The sequence below is a fragment of the Crinia signifera genome, chromosome 6 (genome assembly GCF_055691185.1).
Source record: "Crinia signifera chromosome 6, ASM5569118v1, whole genome shotgun sequence".
Classification (NCBI taxonomy): Eukaryota; Metazoa; Chordata; class Amphibia; order Anura; family Myobatrachidae; genus Crinia; species Crinia signifera.
In genome coordinates, this window is record NC_139222.1 from 177,988,226 (window position 1) to 178,011,198 (window position 22,973).

At 45.2% G+C, this 22,973-nt stretch overlaps 1 protein-coding gene across 5 annotated transcripts in view; it reads left to right on the forward strand.

The window, feature by feature from the left end:
* Positions 1-22,973, forward strand: part of RHOT1 (ras homolog family member T1) — a 73,894-nt gene that overhangs the window by 37,585 nt on the left and 13,336 nt on the right. For all 5 annotated transcript variants that reach the window (XM_083148248.1, XM_083148253.1, XM_083148250.1 and 2 more), the window contains 7 exons: positions 1,157-1,241; positions 1,721-1,866; positions 3,165-3,265; positions 8,906-9,036; positions 9,264-9,347; positions 9,601-9,720; positions 10,244-10,446. In XM_083148248.1, the coding sequence (XP_083004374.1) occupies positions 1,157-1,241; positions 1,721-1,866; positions 3,165-3,265; positions 8,906-9,036; positions 9,264-9,347; positions 9,601-9,720; positions 10,244-10,446 (870 nt within the window). The remainder of the gene's footprint in view (positions 1-1,156; positions 1,242-1,720; positions 1,867-3,164; positions 3,266-8,905; positions 9,037-9,263; positions 9,348-9,600; positions 9,721-10,243; positions 10,447-22,973) is intronic.

Sequence of the window (22,973 nt, forward strand, 5' to 3'; positions counted from 1 at the left end):
TTGGAGGTACTCTCTGAATCAGGTAGTACTGTCTGATACCCCTTTCACATCGCAACTAATTACCAGGTACAAGCCGTATTGACGCGGTAATTAGTGTGATGTGAAAGGGGTTAACGTGTCCCTTAAACGGGTAACAACATGGCAATACAAGAAATAGAGTTCTTACCGGTTCCTTGCCGTGTTGCTTGGTGATGTGAACGGGTTAAATGGGTCGAGCGACCCGTTTCCTGTTCACTCTATGGAAGAGGCAGCGCTGCCTCCTCCCCCACCCCCAATGACGCACTGACTCCCCACTGCGCCACCGATGATGTTAGCGAACCGGCATTATTGCCAGTTTGCTGTGGGGATGTGAACATCCCAAAATGAAGGTTCGCGCCCAGACTGACCCATTTCAAAGTCCCGGTGCAAACCTTCATTTAGCAATGTGAAAGCAGCATGAGTGTTTGATATTATCAAGAGCATTAGACACATGGATTGAAAATTTTAACAGAATTTCTATTTTTGAATTTCCTTATCAAAACCGAATGTAAAGCCAATGATATTGGGGTATGGACTATTATACCATTCATGCAGACCTTTTTATATTTAAGAAAAATGTGTTTGGGCAAAAGAATATGGCCTATGCGCAAGTGTGTCCCATCAGGATATAAATAAAAGGAGTAGTCTCATTGTATGGGATAGGAGACCCTCCAATGGTCAGTTAGTAACTAAAATGCTATTGGACAGTAAAATATGTTTGACACTCACTTCTTACCTGCCCATGGATATATATATATATATATATATATATATATATATATATATATATATATATATATATATATTCTCACCCCACTCCTCGCTTGAATGACCTGAAAGATTACTACATTATAGTGAAGCTCTATTCCTTTAGCTGGGAGCTGAGCAAAGTTCTCATTCAGTAGGTTTTAGCTGTGATATTGGGTGAGCAGAAATAAATAGGAAATTCTAAAGTGTTTTTGGTACACAATTCTTGTCTGTCACAAAGGAATGTGGCAAATTACACAGGCAGTCCGTGACAATGTAGCGGTTTATTGCGAGTCATAGAATATATGAAGACTGAATAACAGGAGGTAGGGTCTGCATCATAATCAATGTTTCATTATCAATGTCATTCGCATTATCTCTTATGTTTCAGGCTAAAAGTTCCTGTGGATTGTACAACAGAGCTGAATCACCATGCTTACTTGTTCTTGCAAAGTATATTTGACAAACATGACCAGGTAACGTTATTGTCTCCATGCTATATCTATATAGCGGAGGCATTATCCCACAACATAATGCATTCTGTGACTATAAATGGCATGCAGTGCGTCAAGTCGAAGCTCCGAATCCTCCTGCATCTTGACCTACACAAACCTATAGAAGCTTGTGGGGAAATGTAATAAGATGGGAGTTCTATTTCACATGGGATGTTGCTATGGGCAACCAATTGGATACTATATATTATTTTCTAGAAGGTGCTGAATAAATAAGGGGATGTTGCTATGGGCAACCAATCAGAATCTACCTCTTATTTATTTAGCACCTTCTAGAAAATAATATAGTATCTGATTGGTTGCCCATAGCAACATCCCATGTGAAATAGAACTCCCATCTTGGTAAATTCCCCACTTAATGTATTCTTCCTGTGACATCTGTTCCCTTTTTAGTACATTATATTCAAGCAAGGATTGAACTAGTCTTATCTTATCCATGACAGGACAGAGACTGTGCCCTATCTCCAGAGGAGCTGAAAGATTTATTTAAAGTTTTCCCTTATATGCCCTGGGGTCCTGATGTCAATAATACTGTATGTACCAATGAGAAGGGATGGATCACTTACCAAGGTTTCCTGTCTCAGTGGACGTGAGTATATTTGTGCTGTCTTTCAACATGTAGAGTGCATTAAGGATAACTCTGTAATGCTACCGTTTTTCCCCGATAATTAGACCTACCCCGATAATAAGCCCTACCCCAGATTTTGGACGCTGGTCCAAAATAAGCCCTCCCCCGAAATTAAGCCCTATCATTTTCCCCATGTAATTTTATGTATTCCATATGTGGATCCGATATGATTTCCCGGCGGTCGGGATCCCGGCGGTCGGAAACCCGACACTGGAATCCCGACCGCCGAAATTCCGACAAGGGGGGGACATGGATCGCCCCCCCTTGCGGGCTCGCTGCGCTCGCCACGCAGCGGGCCCGGTGCCTCGCTACGCTCGGCACGCTATTTTATTCTCCCTCTATGGGTGTCGTGGACACCCACGGAGGGAGAAAGTTTCGGGATTCCAGTGTCGGGATTCCGACCGCCGGGATCCCGACCGCCGGGAAATTAACCGCATCCCCCATATGTGTAGCCCCCGCTCAGCCCCCGCTGCCCTCCGCTGCCCTCTGCTCACCTCCTCTCACTCACCTGCAGCACCGCAGCTCCCGTTCCCAGGGATGCATTGCGGTAGGCGCGGCGTGACGTCACGCCGCACACATCGCGCGGCTGGCTGCTGCTCACCACACAGCGCCGTCAACATACCGTTAAAGTACGGTAATAATAAAACAAACAGGTGGGGGCATGTAATTAAATACATTAAATTATGGGTCGCAGTGGGGCATGTAACATGGAGCACTGGGGCATGGAGCACTGGTCTATTAAAATAAGCCCTCCCCCGAAAATAAGACCTATGGTCTTTTTTGAGGGAAAAAAAAAAATAAGACAGTGTCTTATTATCGGGGAAACACGGTATGCATGGAGTTAATGCAGGACCAGCACTGAAATAAGTCCTATGATACAGATAAAGCTGGTTAAAAATGATTCATTGTCTTGTTCTGGAGATGATCCCTGAATCAGGGCCTCTAGATGCATTTGTTGATTAGGTCCTCTTCAGGACGTTGCCCCGTATGATGCTTAACACCTCCCCCATTCTAGAAATCAGAACTAGTTCCAACAGAACTAACACTCTGCTTTTAGATGGCGAAGGCAAGTTATTCTAAGCTCCAGTTCTGGTTCTGGCTACAACGTCAACACTCGCATTCCATATTTAGTAATGATGGGGCCATACAGAGCAATGTCATTAACCTCTATTTAGTCATTATGTGTCTGCTGTAACGTCTACCTTCTACACTGCGGAGATGAACATGGTGTATTCTTCTCTCTTCTACTTTTACTCCAGGTTGACGACCTACTTAGATGTTCAGCGGTGTCTGGAATATCTGGGTTATTTGGGTTATTCTATTGTAACAGAACAAGAATCTCAGGCCACTGCAATCACAGGTAGTCTGGATTTCATCCTGCATATATATGACTGATTACAATGGATTGATATATAACCTATACCAGGGCTGGGCAACACCGGCCTTTCAGATGTTGATGAACTACACATCCCAGCATGCCTTGCATCAGTTTCAGCATGGCCACATAGCAAAACTAATGCAAAGCATTCTGGGATGTGTAGTTCACTAACATCTGGAGGGCCGGTGTTGCCCAGCCCTGACCCATACAGTGGTAGTCTAGGACTGAAATATTGGATTTTGATAAGTGGATGGAGTGTCCTGGTACCTAGGCAAAAAATGTTGGTACAGATCTCTAATATATACAACCAATTTAATTTGTCCTTCATTCAGAGGGCGAACACTGGTGTATAGATAATGGCCAGTGGAACCTGACACTGTAAAAACTAAAGCCATTTTGAACTATGCTGCTCCCACTCCTATACATTGGACCGTCTGGAAGTGTCTGTTTTATCTAAAAGCCCATACATACTAGGCAACTTTGAGCTGAAAGCAGCTCAGTTTTGTCTTTTTTGAGTCGCTTTCAGCTCAAAAACTGTCCAGTGTGTATGGGGCAGCGATTTGCTGTGAGTGCTGATGCATCATCGCTGGCCACTGCCGCTCATCTGCGTGTCCTGCTATTGAAAGTCGTCCACCCATGGGAAAAAAGCTAAAATGGCGAAAATAGCTCTGTGTGTATGCACTTAGTGATTTTCAGCCCAGTGATTTTATTCACTGTCCATACACGCTGGGCAAAATCACCCAATGTGTATGGACCTTAAGTGCCCTCGGGAGCCAGGTAATGTTTGCCAATCTGCTAGTCAGCCTGGCATCTATTTTTTTTGTTTTGTTCATTTTTTTTCTATTTTTAAGCTCTTGGTATGCACTCACTGTAGTATTGTCTCGGGATGATCCGACATAACAGGCATGTCATTTGGATCTCCAGGTACGTCCACCATTGGGCCATAAAAATGCACTGAATACAGACAAAGCCAGTAAGCAGGGTTCTAGTTCTAATAAAAAGTTTCTACACCCACCCTTTGGCAGCATAGCAATCACACTACACTAAATCAAGTTGAAGAGGGGGTTTTGGATTCTCTATCTTTGTTACATGTACAATAAAGTACCAAAAGTAATGAAATAGCCATATATAAGGAAATAGTAGGGGGCGCCACCATAATGGGACATATTGAATATGGCCAGATCTGCATCAGTTTTCATCTGACATCTTTTAAATTGGAACAACCTCTAGGCTGCTCGTGGCAAGGTAACGTAAATTTTCAGACATTACACTGGGCATAATAATTGTTTATACCTTGGAATCTTATCAAATCCCTGCTATGTACTTTTTTTCTAAGAAATGGCTTCAGTCTGGCCACTTTACTATACAGGCCGTATTGGTGGATTGCTGCAGAGATAGTTGTTCTTCTGGAAAGTTCTCTCTCCACTGAGGAATGCTGCAGCTCTGACAGTGACCATCGGGTTCTTGGTCACCTCCTTGACTAGGGCCTTTCTCTCCCAATCGCTCAGTTTATACAGCCAGACAGTTCTAGGAAGAGTACTGGTGGTTCCAAACTTCTTTCATTTGTGGGTGATCGGTGCCACTGTGCTCATTGGGACCTTCAAAGTAGCAGATATTTTTCTGTACCCTTCCCCAGATTTGTACCTCCAGACAATCCTGTTTCTGAGGTCTACAGACAATTAATTTAACTTCAGGCTTGCTGTGTGCTCTGACATGCACTGTCAAGTGTGGGACCTTATATAGACAGGTGTGTGCCTTTCCAAATTATGTCCAATCAACTAAATGTACCACAGGGGTACTCCAATTAAGCTGTAGGAACATCTCAAGGAAGATCAGTGGAAACAGAATGCACCCAAGCTCAAGTTTGAGCTTCATGGCAAAGGCTGTGAATACTTATGTACATGTGATTTTCAAACTTTCTTCACATTGTCATTATGGGGTATTTTGTGTATAATTTTGCGGGGAAAAATACTTTATTCCATTTTAGAATAAAGCTGTAACATAATAAAATGTGAAAAAAGTACTTTCTGGACTGTTTATCCATACTGTGCAAAAGTTTTAGGCAGGTATGGAAGAAATGCTGCAAAGTAAGAATGCTTTAAAAAATAGAAGTGTTCAAATCAATAGTTCGTGTGACCACCCTTTTGCCTTCAAAACGGCATCAATTATTCTAGGTGCCCTTGCACAGTGTCATGCTGCTTTCAGACCGCAAAACTGGCTTTGACCAGGTATTTTAAAACGTTTCTAAAAACAGGTCTGCCAGCTAAAACCCCTTTCACACCGCATGTCTTTAAACGGTATTCCAGTGCAGTTTTTGTCCTTAAATGGTATTTCAATGCAGTTTTTGTTCCTTCACAACACTGAACCCATTTCAACCCATAGAAAATAGTGGATGAAAAAAAATGGGTCTGAAACGGGTAGGACCCTGCTTTATTACCGTTTAGAAATACCAGTTCAATGGAACCGGTAAATTCACTCTGCACCTTTTAATGCCCCTTTCAGACCGCACATATTAACCGTTATATTGCCGGTTTTTTTACCGTTTCAAAACAGTAATATCTGCGGTCTGAAAGGTGCAGAGGGATTTTACCGTTTCCCCCCAAAAAAACGGTTTTTGGAAACGGTTAAAAAGGAGGGTCCTACCCGTTTCAGACCCGTTTTTTTTGTGTGTCTGAAACGGTTCCCCCCCCCCCCCCCCGGGCAGCGCAGGGAAGGGAATGCGCCTGTGGTCTGGGGGGGGGGGGGGGGGGGTAGGAAAGGCTGCTTCCCTTGGGGGTAGGGAGGGTGGGCTATCCGGGGGGGTTTGCTGCGGGTCTTGGAGTGTGGACCTCTTCATCTGTCACTCACTGCCGCAGTTTCCATCGCGGACTTCTCTCTCCTGTTGCCGGTGCTCTGTGTTCAGGTGCCCGCCACCACTTCTGGTCCCGGGAACCACACACACCGCTCCGCTTCTTCTCCGGAGCATGGTGTCTCTGTGTCTGTGCATCGTGACGTCACCACCACCGGGAACTCTGCCTTAGCGTGACGTCAGGCACAGCAGCTAGACTACTATACTGCGCCGGGGGCTGTACCAGTGCGGAGCTGCCGTGACGTCAGCTCCGTTCCTGCTGCCCGGGGACCCTGAAGCTGCTGAGATGCTCCCTGGTGTCATTGGATCTGCTGCCAGGTACCGGGGGGCAAAGGGGGTGGCAGTTCTGTGGGTATGACTTCTCAGGTGGGCACCAATAGGTAGTGCTGCACAGAGGGCTTTGTACTTTATTGGGACAGATGTATGGCAACAGTGACAATTCTCCACCCCAGTGGGGGACTGTAAAGCTGCTTTCACACCGCAAACCTGCTTTAGACCAAGTATTTACATGCGATGTGAAAGGAGTTAAACTTGCTCTGACCCGTTTAAAAAAAAAAAAAACGTTTTAAATACCTGGTCTAAGCAGGTTTTGCGGTGTGAAAGCAGCATTAGACTGCACAAATTACCATTTTAAAACGGCAAAATATCAGGTAAAAAGTGCGGTCTGAAAGGGGAATAAGTGATTTTGTAGGCTTATAGGGCCTGATTCAGCATGGATTGCTAATTAGAGAAATCACAAACTGAGCAATTATTGAACACCTTCACATGCGTACCATATGCATCACACATGCGCAAAAGGAATGCGTCTGTGTGTGCTCTACAATCTATTGTTGTATAATTCACATTGAAGATATCATGATTTAAGTGTATAATGATGTCAGAGACTAATGCTGGGTATGGGCCATAAATGCAATGTGGCCGGAGCTTGACGGACAGGAAGCCAGTGTTTGGGGGTGGAAATCTGCCGTTTTCTGGGTGTGTCTGAAAAAACACAGGCATGCCCAGGCATTTTTGAGGAGTGTCTGTGATGTCAGCGATGACCACATCCACCCTGTCCCAGTCACAGATTACTGGAAGCCTCAGACCTGCCCACATTTTCACAGACTGCAAAAACTGCTCGATGGTTCAGGAATTGCATATGGATTTGCAAATGAATTGCGATTAACAATCCATTCACAAATTCACTCACAATTTAGCAAGCAGTGTTTTATCTTTCTGTCTAGGTGGTGGCTTTCTCCTTGCATTCCACTGCAAATTCTTTATGTACAGTACAGTACAGTCATCAGAATCAGCAGAAAGGCAAAGATTTCTAAGCATTCTGGGGTTTCAAGATGTGCGAGCTCTTTTTAAGAAGCACAAACAAACGGGCAACATAGAGGACCACAGACACCGTGATCATCCAAGGAAACTAAAATACATAGCATAGCAACCAATCAAATTTTACTTCACATTTATTTAGCACCTTTAGAAGATACTAACTAGAATCTGCATCTCCGCTTCTATAAAATGTACATGTTAACAAATATAGCCCTTAGCGCACCAGAAAAAAAAAATTATCATGCTTACTTCCCTTTAAAATTGGAAGATGTCCAGAAGCCAATGGGACCCAAGTACACCCATCTACTGCTTGTATATGCACAGAAACTGTGATAGCAGCAGGTTCACTGGACTGATGAGTCAAAATGTGAAATATTTGGCTGTAGGTGTAGGATTAATGGTGTCCTCAATGCTGGGAAATACAGGCAGGTACTTAACCATCATGGAGAAAGACCTACATCCAAAGTCATTAAGAATTATCTTCAGCGTAAAGAAGAACAAGGAGTGCTGGTAGTGCTTATATGGCCCCCACAGAGTCCTGATCTCAACATTGAGTCTGTATGAGATTACATGAAAATATAGAAGGATTTGAGGAAACCTACATCCACAGAAGATCTGTTGTTAGTTCTCTAAGATGATTGGTGAACTTACAGTACCTACCAATTTCCATCAAAAATTGTGTTCAAATGTACCTAGCAGAATTGATGCTGTGGTCACACCAAATTTTGATTTGATTTAGATTTCTCTCCTGTTCATTCACTTTGCATTTTGTTATTTGATAAAACTATTCACCTAGTTTTGATAGCATTTTTAATTTGCAGCATTTTTTCCACACCTGCCTAACACTCAAAACTATTGGATTCTCAAATCATCTGAATAGGCTACATGTTTCCAATCCTACGTCCAGTGGTTTTCCTGCCCAGGTGATGCGCAGAGCCTTATGCTGTGGGATCAGTTCCCCTCTGCCATAGAAGAATGCCAATCAATGCCAGCACATGCCAATCAATGCTGCTCGAGATCATCCAGAATTTCACGTTGGCCATTTCCTCTTTTGGCGATAGTGACACATCTCTTTTACCTACTATTAAGTCTAATGTAGGGTATACACCAGAATGATCATGACCATACTATCTGTTGGAGCACACGATCTGATCACGGTCTGTACCAGTTGAAGGGATCGTTTTCAAATCCTGACTGCAGCAGGTAGGATCTCCAAAATGACCAAACGACCAGCGGTGACATGTATCGGATAATTGTATTGAAATTTGGGGAATTGAGGCCAAATCGTTCTGGTGTGTACCCAGCATTAGTCTCTGAAATCATTATACACTTAAATCATGATATCTTCAATGTTAATTATACAACAACGGATTGTAGAGCACATACAGACGCATACATATATGCACATACTGAACAAGTGCTCTGTCCTCAAGTTTTACTTCAATCTATTGTTTCAGTGACCAGAGATAAGAAAATAGACCTACACAAGAGACAGACACAGAGGAGTGTGTTCAGGTGTAACGTTATTGGCTCAAAGGGATGCGGGAAAAGTGGAATTCTACAGGCTCATTTAGGGAGGAACTTGGTGGTAAGTTCAGACTGTGAGCTCAGAGTAAGGATGGGATAAAATCTTCCCCATGTCTGTACTGATCCCTGCACCATTCTTAATGATGGAATGGATGGAATGGGTGTGCATGACTCTGTTGTATGTTGTCTTTGATTGTTTTATTGGAAAGGAGAAAGCTGATTTCTATATGTAAAAGTGAATATTCAAAGACATTATGGTGAAAATGTGACTTTACTCTTCTCGTGCAGAGACAGAAGAGGATTCGGGAGGAGCACAAGTCTTACTATGCAATAAACACTGTGTATGTCTATGGACAGGAGAAGTATCTGCTGGTATGTTCCTGTGGAACTTTACTCCATATTTCCCACTCTCTGACTCTCTAGCAACCGCTTCTGATTTCTCAGCCTAGAACAGGGCTATATTTTTTCCTTGATGGCTATTACTTTTTGTTACTTTGGAAAATGACTTTGTGGAACAAACTATAAATATGATTGTAATCACTGTACGCTAGGAAGTGTAGGACACCTCTATGGTCGGTGACTCTCCATTCTGCTCCTCACTGACATTAATGGACTTGTCTTTCAGCTGCATCATGTCCCGGAGTGTGAGGCCTTGTCTCCTGCTGACACCACTTGTGATGTTGTTTGTTTGGTCTATGATATTACTGACCCCAAGTCCTTTGAATATTGCGCCAGAATATTTAAGGTTTGTAACCTTCCCCATTCCGAACTATAAATTCTAACCGTATATGCTCCAGTGGACTGAATATTGCTTTAATCTGTCTTGCAACTCTTAGAGGTAAATATACGAAGATGGGAGTTCTGTAAAAGATGGTATGTTGCCCTTAGCAACCAATCAGATTTTACTACTTAGCTCCTTTTAGAAGATAATAGATATAATCTGATTGGTTGCTCTGGACAACGTCCTATCTTCAATAAAACCCCCTTCTTAGTAAATTGACAACTATCTTCTACAATTGCCTGGCTGCTAGTTCTCGGTCTATATCCGGGCCTTGATATAATCAGATTTGGACTGAGTAGTGGTAAACTGTGTACTACTATCTTCTAAGCCGATCCTGTATCAGAGCATATCTAGGCATAGATAGAGGACTACCTTTTTGCTGCACCACTGAAGAGGAGGCCTGTGCTATATACATTCTTATAGACCTGTCCTTCTTTAGTTCCCCATATATTCTCTCTGATCATAACTCTCCTCCCTCCATGCACAGCAACACTTCATGGACAGCCGGACTCCCTGCCTCATAGTTGCAGCCAAATCCGACCTCGGGGAAATAAAGCAGGAGAGCTGTATCTCTCCTGCTGACTTCTGTAAAAAGCACAAGATGCCTCCACCCCAAGCCTTCACGTGTAACACTGCGGACAACCCCAGCAGGGAGATCTTCATCAAGATGACCACAATGTCCATGTATCCGTGAGTACTGTGTATCTCCTCTTTTTTTTACCCTTTAATAACCAATGCATGTCTTTTCCCTGGCTGTCATGTCACTGTAGCATGTGCCGCCTGTCCTTGCCCTTTCTTTGTCCATGTTCCTTCGCATACATATTTTTGTTTGGGAGGCAGATAGTCACTCTACACGCATTTTGGACATGGATCATCTTAATGATGCCATTTACTCAGTTATTACCACAACAGTGAAGTTCTCCAACCTGAGTGCGTGCCCTGTGTGGCGGGTGAGATGTGAGAACAGGCAGCTCAGGGAATGCTCACTTATAAGTGCATAAAATAAAAAGAAACTTCATATATTTCCTTCAGTACACTTTTGAGCAGGTGTGGGCAAAATAACAAAATTATAGGGTCATGTATAAAATAAATTGCCTAGTCAAGATTTTTAACCATCTTCCATGTTTCTGATGAAGATCACTTACTTACCCAAACTTGTCAGTAGTTATTGTCTTTATTCAAAAGAATGAGGAGTTTGGGGTTCCCATACACTCCCTGGTCTGGAATGTTCAGCATCTTTTCCTGAGTAACTGATGTCGCGTAAACATCTAATCTCTTATTTTTGCACCAACTATAAACTGTTGTATCTGTCGTAGAATGGTATTGATCATAAACCAGAGCGGGTACAATGTAAAGGGAATCTTGCATATTCTTCCACCTCTAGGTGGAAAAGGTGCAAAACAAAGATAAATGTCTTGTATTTAAGTGCAAATTCCTTCGCTAATGTACTACTCCCTCAGATTCGCTCCTATTGATGACTGCTAATTAGTTTAAGTATTTATAGATTGCTGACATATTCGGTAGCATACACTGCAATAAGGAATACAGAAGTCCCTGCCTATATGAGCTTACTACAGTGTGAACATAGCAGTCATAAAATGTGTAGGAAAAAGGGGAAGATAAGTTCCACATGTATTTGTAGTGCCTGTTCCCTGGCCTACCCAGGGGCGGGCTGCCTTACAGTAGTTACGCCACTGGTAACAGGCAGTCATGTGGTAGGCCAGGGAACAGGCACTACAAATACATGTGGAACTTATCTTCCCCTTTTTCCTTCACATTTCATGACTTCTATGTTCACACTGTAGGAAGCTCATATAGGCAGGGACAGCAGCCGCTTGGGGGAGCAAGCAGCGGTGGGGTCTGTGTGGGCGCCGGCACCCGCTCGACGCACCGACATGCTGCTGCCCACTGACTGAGCACTGGAGGCGAGTCAGCCACAGCAGGGGTGCGGCCATGGCAGAGATGACAAATCCCTCCACTGATTCAATTGACTGTACACAGAGCCAGCTATTGGCTACTGTGTACAGGATGGGCAGGCGGATGGGCATGCTAGGGGGCCTGGGATGCGCCAGAGACAAGGGAAGCAGCAGTGCATGCTCCGCTTCTCCGTTATGTGTGTGACATCATCACGTCACACCCTGGAGAGGAGCCTGGGGGGGGGGGGGAGGGGGGCACATACTTTTTGGCAGGGGGGAGCAAAATTTATAGTTGCGCCACTGCCTGTTACCTGTTAGCTTGTTAATTTATGTCTGGAAATGGCTCACAGGTGATTTAAAAAAAAAAGGGTCTTATAGGGTTTATAACAAATGCTAGCTTGTAAGTAATCTAATTTTAATTCAAATAAAAAAAAATTCAAGATACTGAAAGAAATAATGAAAGGTTGCAGCTTTTAATGGCCGCTTTCCCTGAAACATGGAATCCCTTGCTACAAAGATCTAGTTCTGTATACTGTAGTCCTTTTTGTTTGTTCTCTGTATAAGTATAGTATATCCTCTCTGCAGTTTTTTAACATCTGTTACGCAGGAATTAATAGAAATCTCTTATGTACAAATAGAATGTGTGTAAATGCATGGTGTAGCTCAGTGCTTTTGACCTAAAGGTACTGCTGCAATGTAGAAGACTAAAAGTGATGTTTCTTAGTCCTCTATTTGGGTAACATTGGAATATAGTGGCTGTGACCTTCGTGCCCTAAAGTAGATGGCTGCCAGGAGCGTAATCTCCGTACACAGGGAGCAATATGATCGCTGAACAATATTGGCTTAATATTGCTCATCAATATATTGACACTCTGGTCGGAGGACCATGCGGGACAAAACCATGTGCACTGCAGGGGGGCAGATGTAAAATGTGCAGAGAGAATTAGATTTGGGTGAGTTATTTTGTTTCTGTGCAGGGTAAATACTGGCTGCTTTATTTTTACACTGCAATATAGATCTCACTTTGAAGTAAAACCCCACCCAAATCTAATTCTCTCTGCACAAGTTACATCTGCCCCCCTGCAGTGCACATGGTTTTGTCCATCTAAGAAGGAGTTTGTCAGAAAGAGTGAACTAGAATAAGGCCCATTGTGTTTCAGCAGGACGCAGTCAAACAGGAGCTGTTTAGCAGGATGCTTACTCAAGAGGATAAATGCACAAGCATACCAAATTGTTCTAAAATACAATGTGTAGACACAAGAAGCCGCATCCTGGACAGGATCCTGTTCAACTGCATCCTGTTAAAACGCCATGTGTTGATGTAGCCTTACAGATTTATCCTCAAATATGGTCAACTTTCGTTTGCTCCCATATATTACTGGATATTTGTAAACCCCCCCCCCCCCCCCCCCGACAGATTGGACAGCAGAGAAATATTACTGTGTGTACCCACCTTTCAGTAGCCAGTTTGGTTGTGGTTAGATCCCTAGGAACTGGCAATTAAGAACTTGGACACAGACAGGTTGCTGGGTCTCTCCCTTTCTTATTTTTAGTTTACAGCAGAGGTTTCAGATGAACAGCTGTTCTTTCCTTCTCTTAGTTCTTTCTTCTTTATCATATTGTGTGGGGCTTGTTTAACCATAACTGAGTAGTTAACAGCCTGTCAAAATGATTGAAAAACAGAACAGTAATGTTGGTGCCGGTGGCTGAGCCCGCCCAAACAGAGCAACACTTGAATTGCTCCTTCAGTCACCGCTAAGTGTCCGCCGGCTCGCTCAACACTGGAATATATTCCATACAGTTTATGAGCAGTGCTAGCCTTTTATTTTTTTTCATTAGCTCCTATCAGGTATAGGGGAACAAGCTAAAAAATCCTGTTTTGGAGAGTGAGTTTCTGGCTTGAATCAACAATCTCTCCTTTTAGCAGTAATGTGAAACCGCAGACTCTTAAATAAATGACAGTCTGAGCAGAGGATTTCAATCATCATACTGCATGTATTCTTTACACTACACATACACAGGCTTGGGGGTAGAAATAAAAGGTGGTCGCACTAAGCCCATAAAAATGAGGACTGCACAACTTGCGTTAAAGTTGTATTACAATTCCTGCTTTTTCCTTAGAAGTTTTTATTCTGCTGTTAGTATGTGGAGGAAGGATATAACCCTTTCAATAACACAGGTGCTGCTGCTACTGGCCAAATAGACAGCTGTGGTGTTATAAGCCAATCACAGATGTATGTGGTTTGTTGCATGGCCCTTTATTATAGCTTGCGGCCTGTCCTCTCGGCTGTCACGTGCATGTACTTCTCCCAAGACCTATTGTCTGATCCTCCCACTCAATTCTATAGTGGTGATATTTGATATTCTTGCATGTACTTTCTGCAGCTTCTCTGTGTTCTAGTGCAGAAAACCTCATCTTGTAATTAAGAGTATGTCTTACACAGCCACTACATCCATGCACAATTTTAATTAAAGGACGACTAAACCTGAAATATAATTTATGCAGTATGTACCCTATATGTAACCGTGTTTTAGGGTAAGAATTGTTTCCTGTCTATAATCTTTTTGTATCACATTTGTCACAGAAGCTGCTTACAGTATGTTATTAGGCTAATGAAACAAATTGTGCAGGCCTTTGCTTTATGGTAAATCTCAATTCTTTAATAGTGCCTTGACTGATGTGATTAATACCCCTCTCCATTGCTGCAATAACCTGGGATATTGCCCTGTCTACCCAGGTCACAGCTTGAGATTCTTGAAAAAATAGCTACCGGGTTGGACCTAGGTAACAGTGTAGTGTTAAAATCTTGACATGCGCTATGCGACCCAGGATACCCTTAAAAGCTACTGGTTGGCTGTTTATGCAGAGGTCCGTGTGTCTGTGAGTGACCTGAAGGGCACACCCGGGTTCAGTATTTATTTTATTACTTATTTATTAACAGTTTCTTATATAGTGCACACATATTCCGCATCGCTTTACAGAGAATATTCACATCAGAACATTCACATCAGTCCCCGCCCCAGTGGAGCTTACAATCTATATTCCCTACCACATGTACACGGATACACATACATTCTAGGGTTAATTTGTTGGGAGCCAATTAGCCTACCAGTATATTTTTGGATTGTGGAAGGGAACCGGAGTACCCGGAATAAACCTACGCAAGTACAGGGAGAATATACAAACTCCGCACAGTTAGGGCCATGGTGGGAATCAAACCCATGACCTCAGCGCTGTGAGGCAGTAATGCTAACCATTACACCATCTGGGGCAGTATAAAAGGGGATGACCCGGGTCCAAGGTGCACTGTAAACAGAGCCTGAGTTTGCTAGGAACCGTGTCCAGAAACCTGGGTTGGACCTGGCTTTTTGGTCAAAGTGCTATCATTGACCTAGTGCTATATGTGTACAGTCACAGGTTTAATAATGAGCAAATGTCTTCACAATATGTTTTGCAATAATAAAATCTGAAGATGTATTATGTATCGCTATGTAAATATGTAAACAAAAAGTAGCAAGATTTTATCCAGGAATCTGTTAATCTGTGTAACAATGTTCCAAACCTCCAGTTCACAGTGACTACTAGCATTTCATGTTGTACAGATCTCATTTGTATCCCAAGTGAAATAATTAGCAATACCTGTGGATCTGTTCAGTTTTACCACTCTGCAGGTTCCAATAGGAAAAATGTGCACAGAGCATAGCTAGCGGATTTTTAAGACAGAGTTTGATCGATTTTTTTTAATCAATGACTGGCTGCAGCTTCCAGTGGCAAAATACATATTTACTAAAAGATGATTTTCTTATATTTATTTGTAAATGTTCGTAAATGTGTGTTTTAGCCCTGGAATCCCAAAATCAATTTAAGAGCAATATAACATTGATTGAAATTGATGAAAATCATCCTTTTGTAAATATACCCCCTGGAAGGTTCATGCGCCCTGAGGATGGGAAACACTGCTGTAATAGATCCCTGTAGTCACCAGCTGCTAGTGCTTCTGTATTGTTCCATTGCCATCTGGCAGAGGAAGGTTTACGGATCAATTGTTTTAGTGTATATAGAGGTTCCCAAATGCTGTCCTCAAGGCACACTAATGCTCCAGGTTTTATCCATGCTTGGCCACAGGTGACTTTACTAGTACCTCAGTCAATTTGATTTAACCATCTGTGCTCAGCCATGGACATACATAAAACCTGGACTATTAGGGTGCCCATGAGGACCTTGTTTTGAAACCTCTGGTATAATACAGTATAAAAATATCTGGTACTTGTGGAGTATCACGGCTCCCATCGTATGGCATATGTAGTGGCATACGATGCAATGTGATTTTCTCCTACCGCAGCAGGGGACACTGCAGTACTGACGTATGAGATAGAGTGGGTGCGTAGGAGGAGTCGGCACTTAAGTGAAAATTTCGTCTGTGGCTGGCTCCTCCCCCCTCTATCTCCCTCCAGACACCAGTCTTAAAAAAGTGCCGGAGGAGTCGGTATCCTCGGCAAGGTCTCCTCAGGAGACTAGGTTTTTATTTGTGTTTGTTTATTTTGCAAGTTTTTAGTGACACAGGCATCCCTGAACAGGGTGCCTGCTTCGTGGGAGGCTCTGGAGGGTCTGGTCGGTACTGCGTGCAGCTACCTTCCAGTACCCAGCCACCGGAGCATCGGCTCCGGGGACCCGCCGCAGCTGCTTGCGGCTAGCGTTACGGGTCCACGGCGGTGTTCCCCCTCATCCAGAGCAAGGTGCGTTGCACCATACAGGGGGCGGCCAGAGAGAGCGCGCTGGCCGGGCAGCATCGTCGTGGCGTCGGCGCGACGATGACGTCATCAGTCTCCGGCGGGCGCGGGAAGAGGTGGCTTGTGGGAGGTACTTCTTCCGCGCGGACGCCATTAGGAGAGGTGACTGCTGCTATTGACAAGTCTGCAGGCTGGTTTACTTTCCGGCAGTCTTCTTTTCAGCGCTGTCCTCCGCGTTCTACAGGGGTACTGTAAGTAGCGGAGGTTTCTTTTACACACACACGCATTGGGAGGGTTTGTGGCTCCTCTCTCCCTGTTGACACCCAGACTCTAGGCTTTCTCTTTGGGGAGACTGGTCTATAAGGGGTGTTTTTTGGTGTGTGTGTGCCTGTGGGTGAGCCTGTGTGTCTTTATATATACTGGGTCACCTGTACAGTTATGGCTGGGAAAGGTACTTCTTCCAAGGCAGCTGTTAAGCTGTATGCTTGTAAGAGCTGCAAGGGGCAATATACTCAGCACATGAAGGGTGTTTCACTCTGTGCTCCCTGCTATGATTTATCAAAGGCTGCAGCTGTCCCTCAGGCTTCTCAGTCTGCTGTGGATCCTATTCACAGTGTGTTAGCTAATCTTACTGCTGAATTGGTGGCCTCTAGGAAGGACAGGGAGTTGATGCAGTCTCAGCTTTCTAGCATGGCTGCAGCAGAGCCTGTTTGGGCCAGGACACTTATTTCTTCTGTGGATTCTCTGTCTCAGTCGCTGGCTGGCACTTCACAGAGGATGCCGACTTCACAGTTAGCTGCCAAGAGGAAGGCAGGGGTGTCCTTGGCTATCCCTCATCATGCAGATGATGATGATGGGCTAGAGGATTTAGAGGATGGCGAGTATGTTACGCCACAGGTTCAGGAATCTCCTCAGGAGTTTTTGGATGAAGAGGACGCTCAGGGAGTGGACGGTCTTATCAGGGCCGTTAGGTCTACTTTAAATCTAGAAGAGACTCGGGCCCCGCCTCAGATTTCTATCTTTGGTCGGGTACAGAAGACGCCAGTGTATTTTCCAGACTCGGCTGAGCTGGATAACCCGCTGTTAGATATATGGAAGGTTCCGGATAAGAAATTTCAAATTTCCTCTCGTATTAAATCTCTCTATCCCTTCTCCCCTGAATCCAGGGAAAAATGGGAGGCTCCGCCATCACCAGATGTGTCCCTTTCTAGACTTTCTAAGAAGTCGACTCTGCCAGTGCCGGGGGCGGTCGGCTTAAAGGAGGCGCCAGATCGGCGGTTAGATACTACCTTAAAAACTATTTTCTCCACAGCGGGGGTTTTGTTGAGACCAGCGCTGGCCTCTGCCTGGGTGGCTCGGGCCATGGAGGTATGGGCTTCTCAGCTGGTGTCTGGTTTGGAGCAGGACAGTCCTAAGGAGGATTTATTGTCCTTGGCTGAGTTTATCAGGGATGCTTCTACTTATATAGGGGAAGCGTCTGCAGATGTGGCGTCTCTTGGAGCTAAGGTTTCGGCTTCAGCTGTGGTGGCCAGGAGGGCCGTTTGGTTGCGGCCGTGGCAGGCTGAGGCTGAAATTAAAAAGGCAGTCGAGGCTCTGCCTTTTTCAGGTGATGTATTGTTTGGTGCGGAACTGGACAAACTTATCGCCCAGGCTACGGGGGGTAAGTCTGCATTTTTACCTTCCGCAGCTCCGCCTCCCAAGCGCCAGTTTGTGGCGCCTTCCTTTCGGGCCTTTCGTGGTACATCAGGTTTCAGAGGTAAGACAAGAGGGGGCTTCTCTTCCTTCAGAGGCCGTAGAGGAAGAGGTGCCAGAGTGGCCCCTACTGCACCCGCCACTGCCCGCAGGCCAGATCCCAAGGCCACTGACAAGCCAGTGGCATGACGGTCTCGCAGCCCACGTGGGGGATTCCATTGTGGGCGCGCGTCTGTTGCAGTTTGCAGAAATCTGGAGATCCCATTGCAGCGATGCTTGGGCTCTGGACAGCATTTCCCAGGGATACAAACTGCAATTCGCGTCGACCCCCCCCTCAAGATTTTTTCGGATAGGTCTGCCAAGGAAAGAGGAGGAAAGTCAGGCTCTGCGTGGATCCATCCAGGGTCTTTTAGACGCAAGAGTAGTGGTGTCAGTCCCGGCTTCACAGCAGGGCAGAGGTTTCTATTCCAGCGTCTTTGTGGTGCCCAAGCCGGACGGCTCGGTGCGGCCTATCCTAAATTTAAAGGATTTAAACCTCCATATCTGTTATCAGCGGTTCAAGATGGAGTCCATCCGGTCCGTGGTGGCATCTCTAGAAAAGGGAGAATTCTTGATGTCGTTAGACATCAAGGATGCATACCTGCACGTGCCAATTTGGGAACCCCATCAATGTTTTCTGAGGTTTGCGATAGACGATTGCCACTACCAGTTTCAGGCTCTTCCTTTTGGCCTGTCTTCAGCTCCCAGAGTCTTTACAAAGATCATGGCATGTATGATTGCAGCTCTCAGGCTCCAAGGAATAACAATTATTCCGTATTTGGACGATTTGCTAATCAAAGCGCCAAGTCGGGAGAAGCTGATAGAACACGCCATGGTAGCTTGCAAATTCTTGGTAGACCATGGTTGGATTCTAAACCTCAAGAAATCTCATCTGACACCATCAAGGAAGTTAAAGTTCCTGGGACTCATCTTGGATACAGAAAACGAGACTGTCTCGCTTCCTTTGGACAAGGTGCGAGCAATTCAAGGGATGGTGAGACTTGTTTTGTCGTTACGAAGGGTGTCAGCACACACTTGCACGCGTCTACTGGGTATGATGGTAGCCTCTTTCGAGGCTCTACCATATGGTCGTTTTCACACAAGGACTTTTCAAGAAAATCTTCTGTCCCAGTGGTCGGGATCCCATTTGGAGATCCACAAGAGAATCCGTCTTTCAAGGGAAGCGCGGCTGTCTCTGAACTGGTGGCTGTCAACTTCTCATCTTTTGAAGGGTCGAAGTTTCAGGCCATGCATTTGGACTATTCTGACGACGGATGCCAGCCTGAGAGGTTGGGGAGCTGTGACCCAGGGTTATACTTTTCAGGGCCGTTGGTCTGTCCAGGAGGCCAAGTTATCGATCAACATTCTGGAGCTCAGGGCCATCAGGTTGGCACTCCTTCAGGCCCAAGACCTGCTCAAGGGTCTGCCGATAATGATCCAGTCCGACAATGCGACCGCGGTTGCTTATATAAACCGTCAGGGCGGGACGAAGAGCAGGGCAGCAATGAAGGAGGTTCGTCCGATTTTGCAATGGGCAGAAGCTTATGCGTCAAATCTCACAGCAGTCTTCCTGCCGGGAGTGGAGAACTGGCAGGCGGATTACCTAAGTCGCCAGGATTTCCATCCAGGAGAATGGTCTTTAAATCCGGATGCTTTCCAGCTCATCACACGGAGGTGGGGGACGCCTCAGATCGACATGATGGCGTCCAGACTGAATCACCAACTTCCTCTTTACTGTGCCAGATCGAAAGATCCGGGAGCCTGGGCGGTGGATGCATTCTCGATTCATTGGAATTTCGACCTCATCTACATCTTCCCTCCGTTTCCCTTGTTAGCACAGGTACTCAAACGGATAAAAAGAGGGTCAGCTTCAGCGATACTAATAGCCCCAGATTGGCCGAGAAGGGCTTGGTACTCGGACTTGAAGCTTCTTCAGGCCGATGCTCCGTGGCGTCTTCCTCTCAGGGAGGATCTGTTGCAGCAAGGACCGTTCGACTACCCAGGCTTGACGCAGCTACGTTTGACGGCGTGGCTGTTGAAGCCGACCTGTTAAAAAGGCGGGGTGTTCCAGTGACAGTAATTCCCACCATGCTCAGGGCTAGGAAGGAGGTAACTTCCAAGCATTATCACCGGATTTGGAAATCTTATGTGGCATGGTGTCAGAGGAAGAAGGTGGAGAGAGCGGTTTTTCAGCTACCTCGCCTTTTGGAATTTCTTCAAACAGGGCTGGATAAGGGCCTTCGGTTAGGTTCTATTAAGGTCCAAATTTCCGCCTTGTCTGTATTTTTCAACAGAAAATTGGCACTCATTTCGGAGGTGCAGACCTTTTTGAAGGGAGCTTTACGGTTGCAGTCTCCGTATGTTCCTCCGACTGAGCCTTGGGATTTGGGGATCCTGTTGGAGTTTCTCAAATCTGAGTCTTTTGAACCTCTGGATTCAGTGGACTTGAAATGGTTAACATGGAAGACTCTGATGCTCTTGGCATTGGCGTCAGCCAGAAGAGTGTCAGAGCTGGGGGCTCTGCTTTGCCGTCCTCCGTTTTTGGTTTTTCACAGAGACCGTGCAGAGCTAAGGACTAATCCTAAATTCCTTCCCAAGGTAGTCTCTTCCTTTCACGTGAACCAGCCGATCGTGGTTCCGGCCTTGTCTGGGTCGTCTGAAAGTTTGGATGTTGTAAGAGCTTTACGCATCTATGTGGATAGGACTGCTTCTTTTCGGAAGACGGATTCTTTATTTGTTTTGTTTGGGGCAGAAAAGAAGGGTTGGCCAGCGTCAAAGCAGACTCTGGCCAGGTGGTTGTGCCTTACTATTAAGGAGGCGTATGCAAAAGCCTGCATTCAGGTTCCTCCAAATGTTTCTGCCCATTCTACCAGATCGGTCAGTACTTCCTGGGCGGCTGCCAGGGGAGTGTCACTGACTCAGGTTTGTAGAGCCGCCACGTGGGTAGGCTCCAACACCTTTGCTAAATTTTACAAGTTTGATAGGTTTGCCAGAGAAGATTCTTCATTTGGCAGAGCTGTCTTACAGGATCCTCAGCGCTCGCCCTCCCGGGTGTAGTGGCTTTGGTATCATCTCATACGTCAGTACTGCAGTGTCCCCTGCTGCGGTAGGAGAAATAAGGAATTTGGTACTTACCGATAATTCCCTTTCTCCGAGGCAGCAGGGGACACTGCACGCCCACCCAGCGCTTTGGTTATTTTTTAGCAGTACCGTTCCTGCCATGATTGTTTGGGGGGTCCTGCTAGTTCTATATTTTGACAAATTGAATTATTTATCAGTATTGTTTGGTTTCATGTATGCATGTCTGTTGGTTGAAGGGTTTACCTAATATTCTTGGTTTACAGTCTGTGGTTCTACTTTGCCTGTCCCCTTCCTCTCTCGGTCACGTTTTTTAAGACTGGTGTCTGGAGGGAGATAGAGGGGGGAGGAGCCAGCCACAGACGAAATTTTCACTTAAGTGCCGACTCCTCCTACGCACCCACTCTATCTCATACGTCAGTACTGCAGTGTCCCCTGCTGCCTCGGAGAAAGGGAATTATCGGTAAGTACCAAATTCCTTATTTTACTGATTTTTCAGCATTTTTGGTCAAAAATCGTATGGCATCGGATGCCATACGATGGCATACGTTTTTGATCTTAAATGCATCCAAATGCATTAAAATTAGTATGAAACATGTTAATTGACCCCCAACTGTCATTTTTTCACTGTGTACCACCCCCAATATCAACGCCAACCCGAAGCGTGGCGAGCGCAGCGGTACGCGTCCTACGACCTTTTCTTACCCCCACTATCCACGTCGGCGTGGAGTTGAGAATAGAAAGTGTGGCGAGCCACCGAGCCCGAAGCATGGCGAGCGGACGCGGATACCTGTGAAGCCCGCGAGGGGATGCGTATAGCTGTGAAGGTATCCGCGCCCCCTCGCGGGGCTCGATGCGCTCGCTTTGATAGTGGGGGTGGTACACTATGAAAAATGGCATTTGGGGGCATTTCACATGTTTACTACACATTTCAATGCATTTTGATGCATTTCAGTGCAAAATCGGGTGCGATCGCATCGCATGCGATTTGATCGTATGCGATGCCATGCGATTTTTTTTATCATAGGATCAGCATGCGATCAAGGTCGTGGGAGCTGTGATACTCCACAAATACCAAATATCTTTATTTAAAAACAGCATTTTGTGTAATTGATGTAAAATGCATGTCTTCTCTATGTTCTACTAGATGAGATCCGGGAAAGCAATGTAATGATCTGTTCAAACAATGTTTGTTTTTGGTTATTTTCCCGTTCCATTCTGGGAAAGGAATAAGAAAACCAGAAAACACTATAGTATAGCACTTTGTTTGAAGATACAGCCACTGTGGAACATGGACTATAGGCATGCCGCATGCAAAGTCATTTTAAGCTGCAAAAGCTTGTGCTTTCTTTTCACATTGTAAGCCGTTTAATGGAAAAAGTTAATGCCAGCCGGTAATGACTAGAAGGGCTGTTTAAGGGAAGAGGTTTGATGTACAGTACGTGCATACACCTGTACAGCTGGGTGTTATACACATTACCGGCACTCAAAAGACCATCAGCATGGTCCCGCTAGTTAGTATCCTGGCAGCTGCTATGTAAGTATACTACCCCTCTCCCTACCTGATGCCTAAACACCCCCCCCCCCCCAATCCTTCTCAATTCCCCTCCCCCATGCATAGTAACTAAACCTAAATACCCCACCCCTGCGGTCCATCCCTAACTCACACCAGCATACTTACGATTGGGATGCCAGCAGTCAGGACTGTGCAATGGGGAATTCAGCGGTGCCGGTCCTCTAAACAGTTTCGGCATTCCGGTG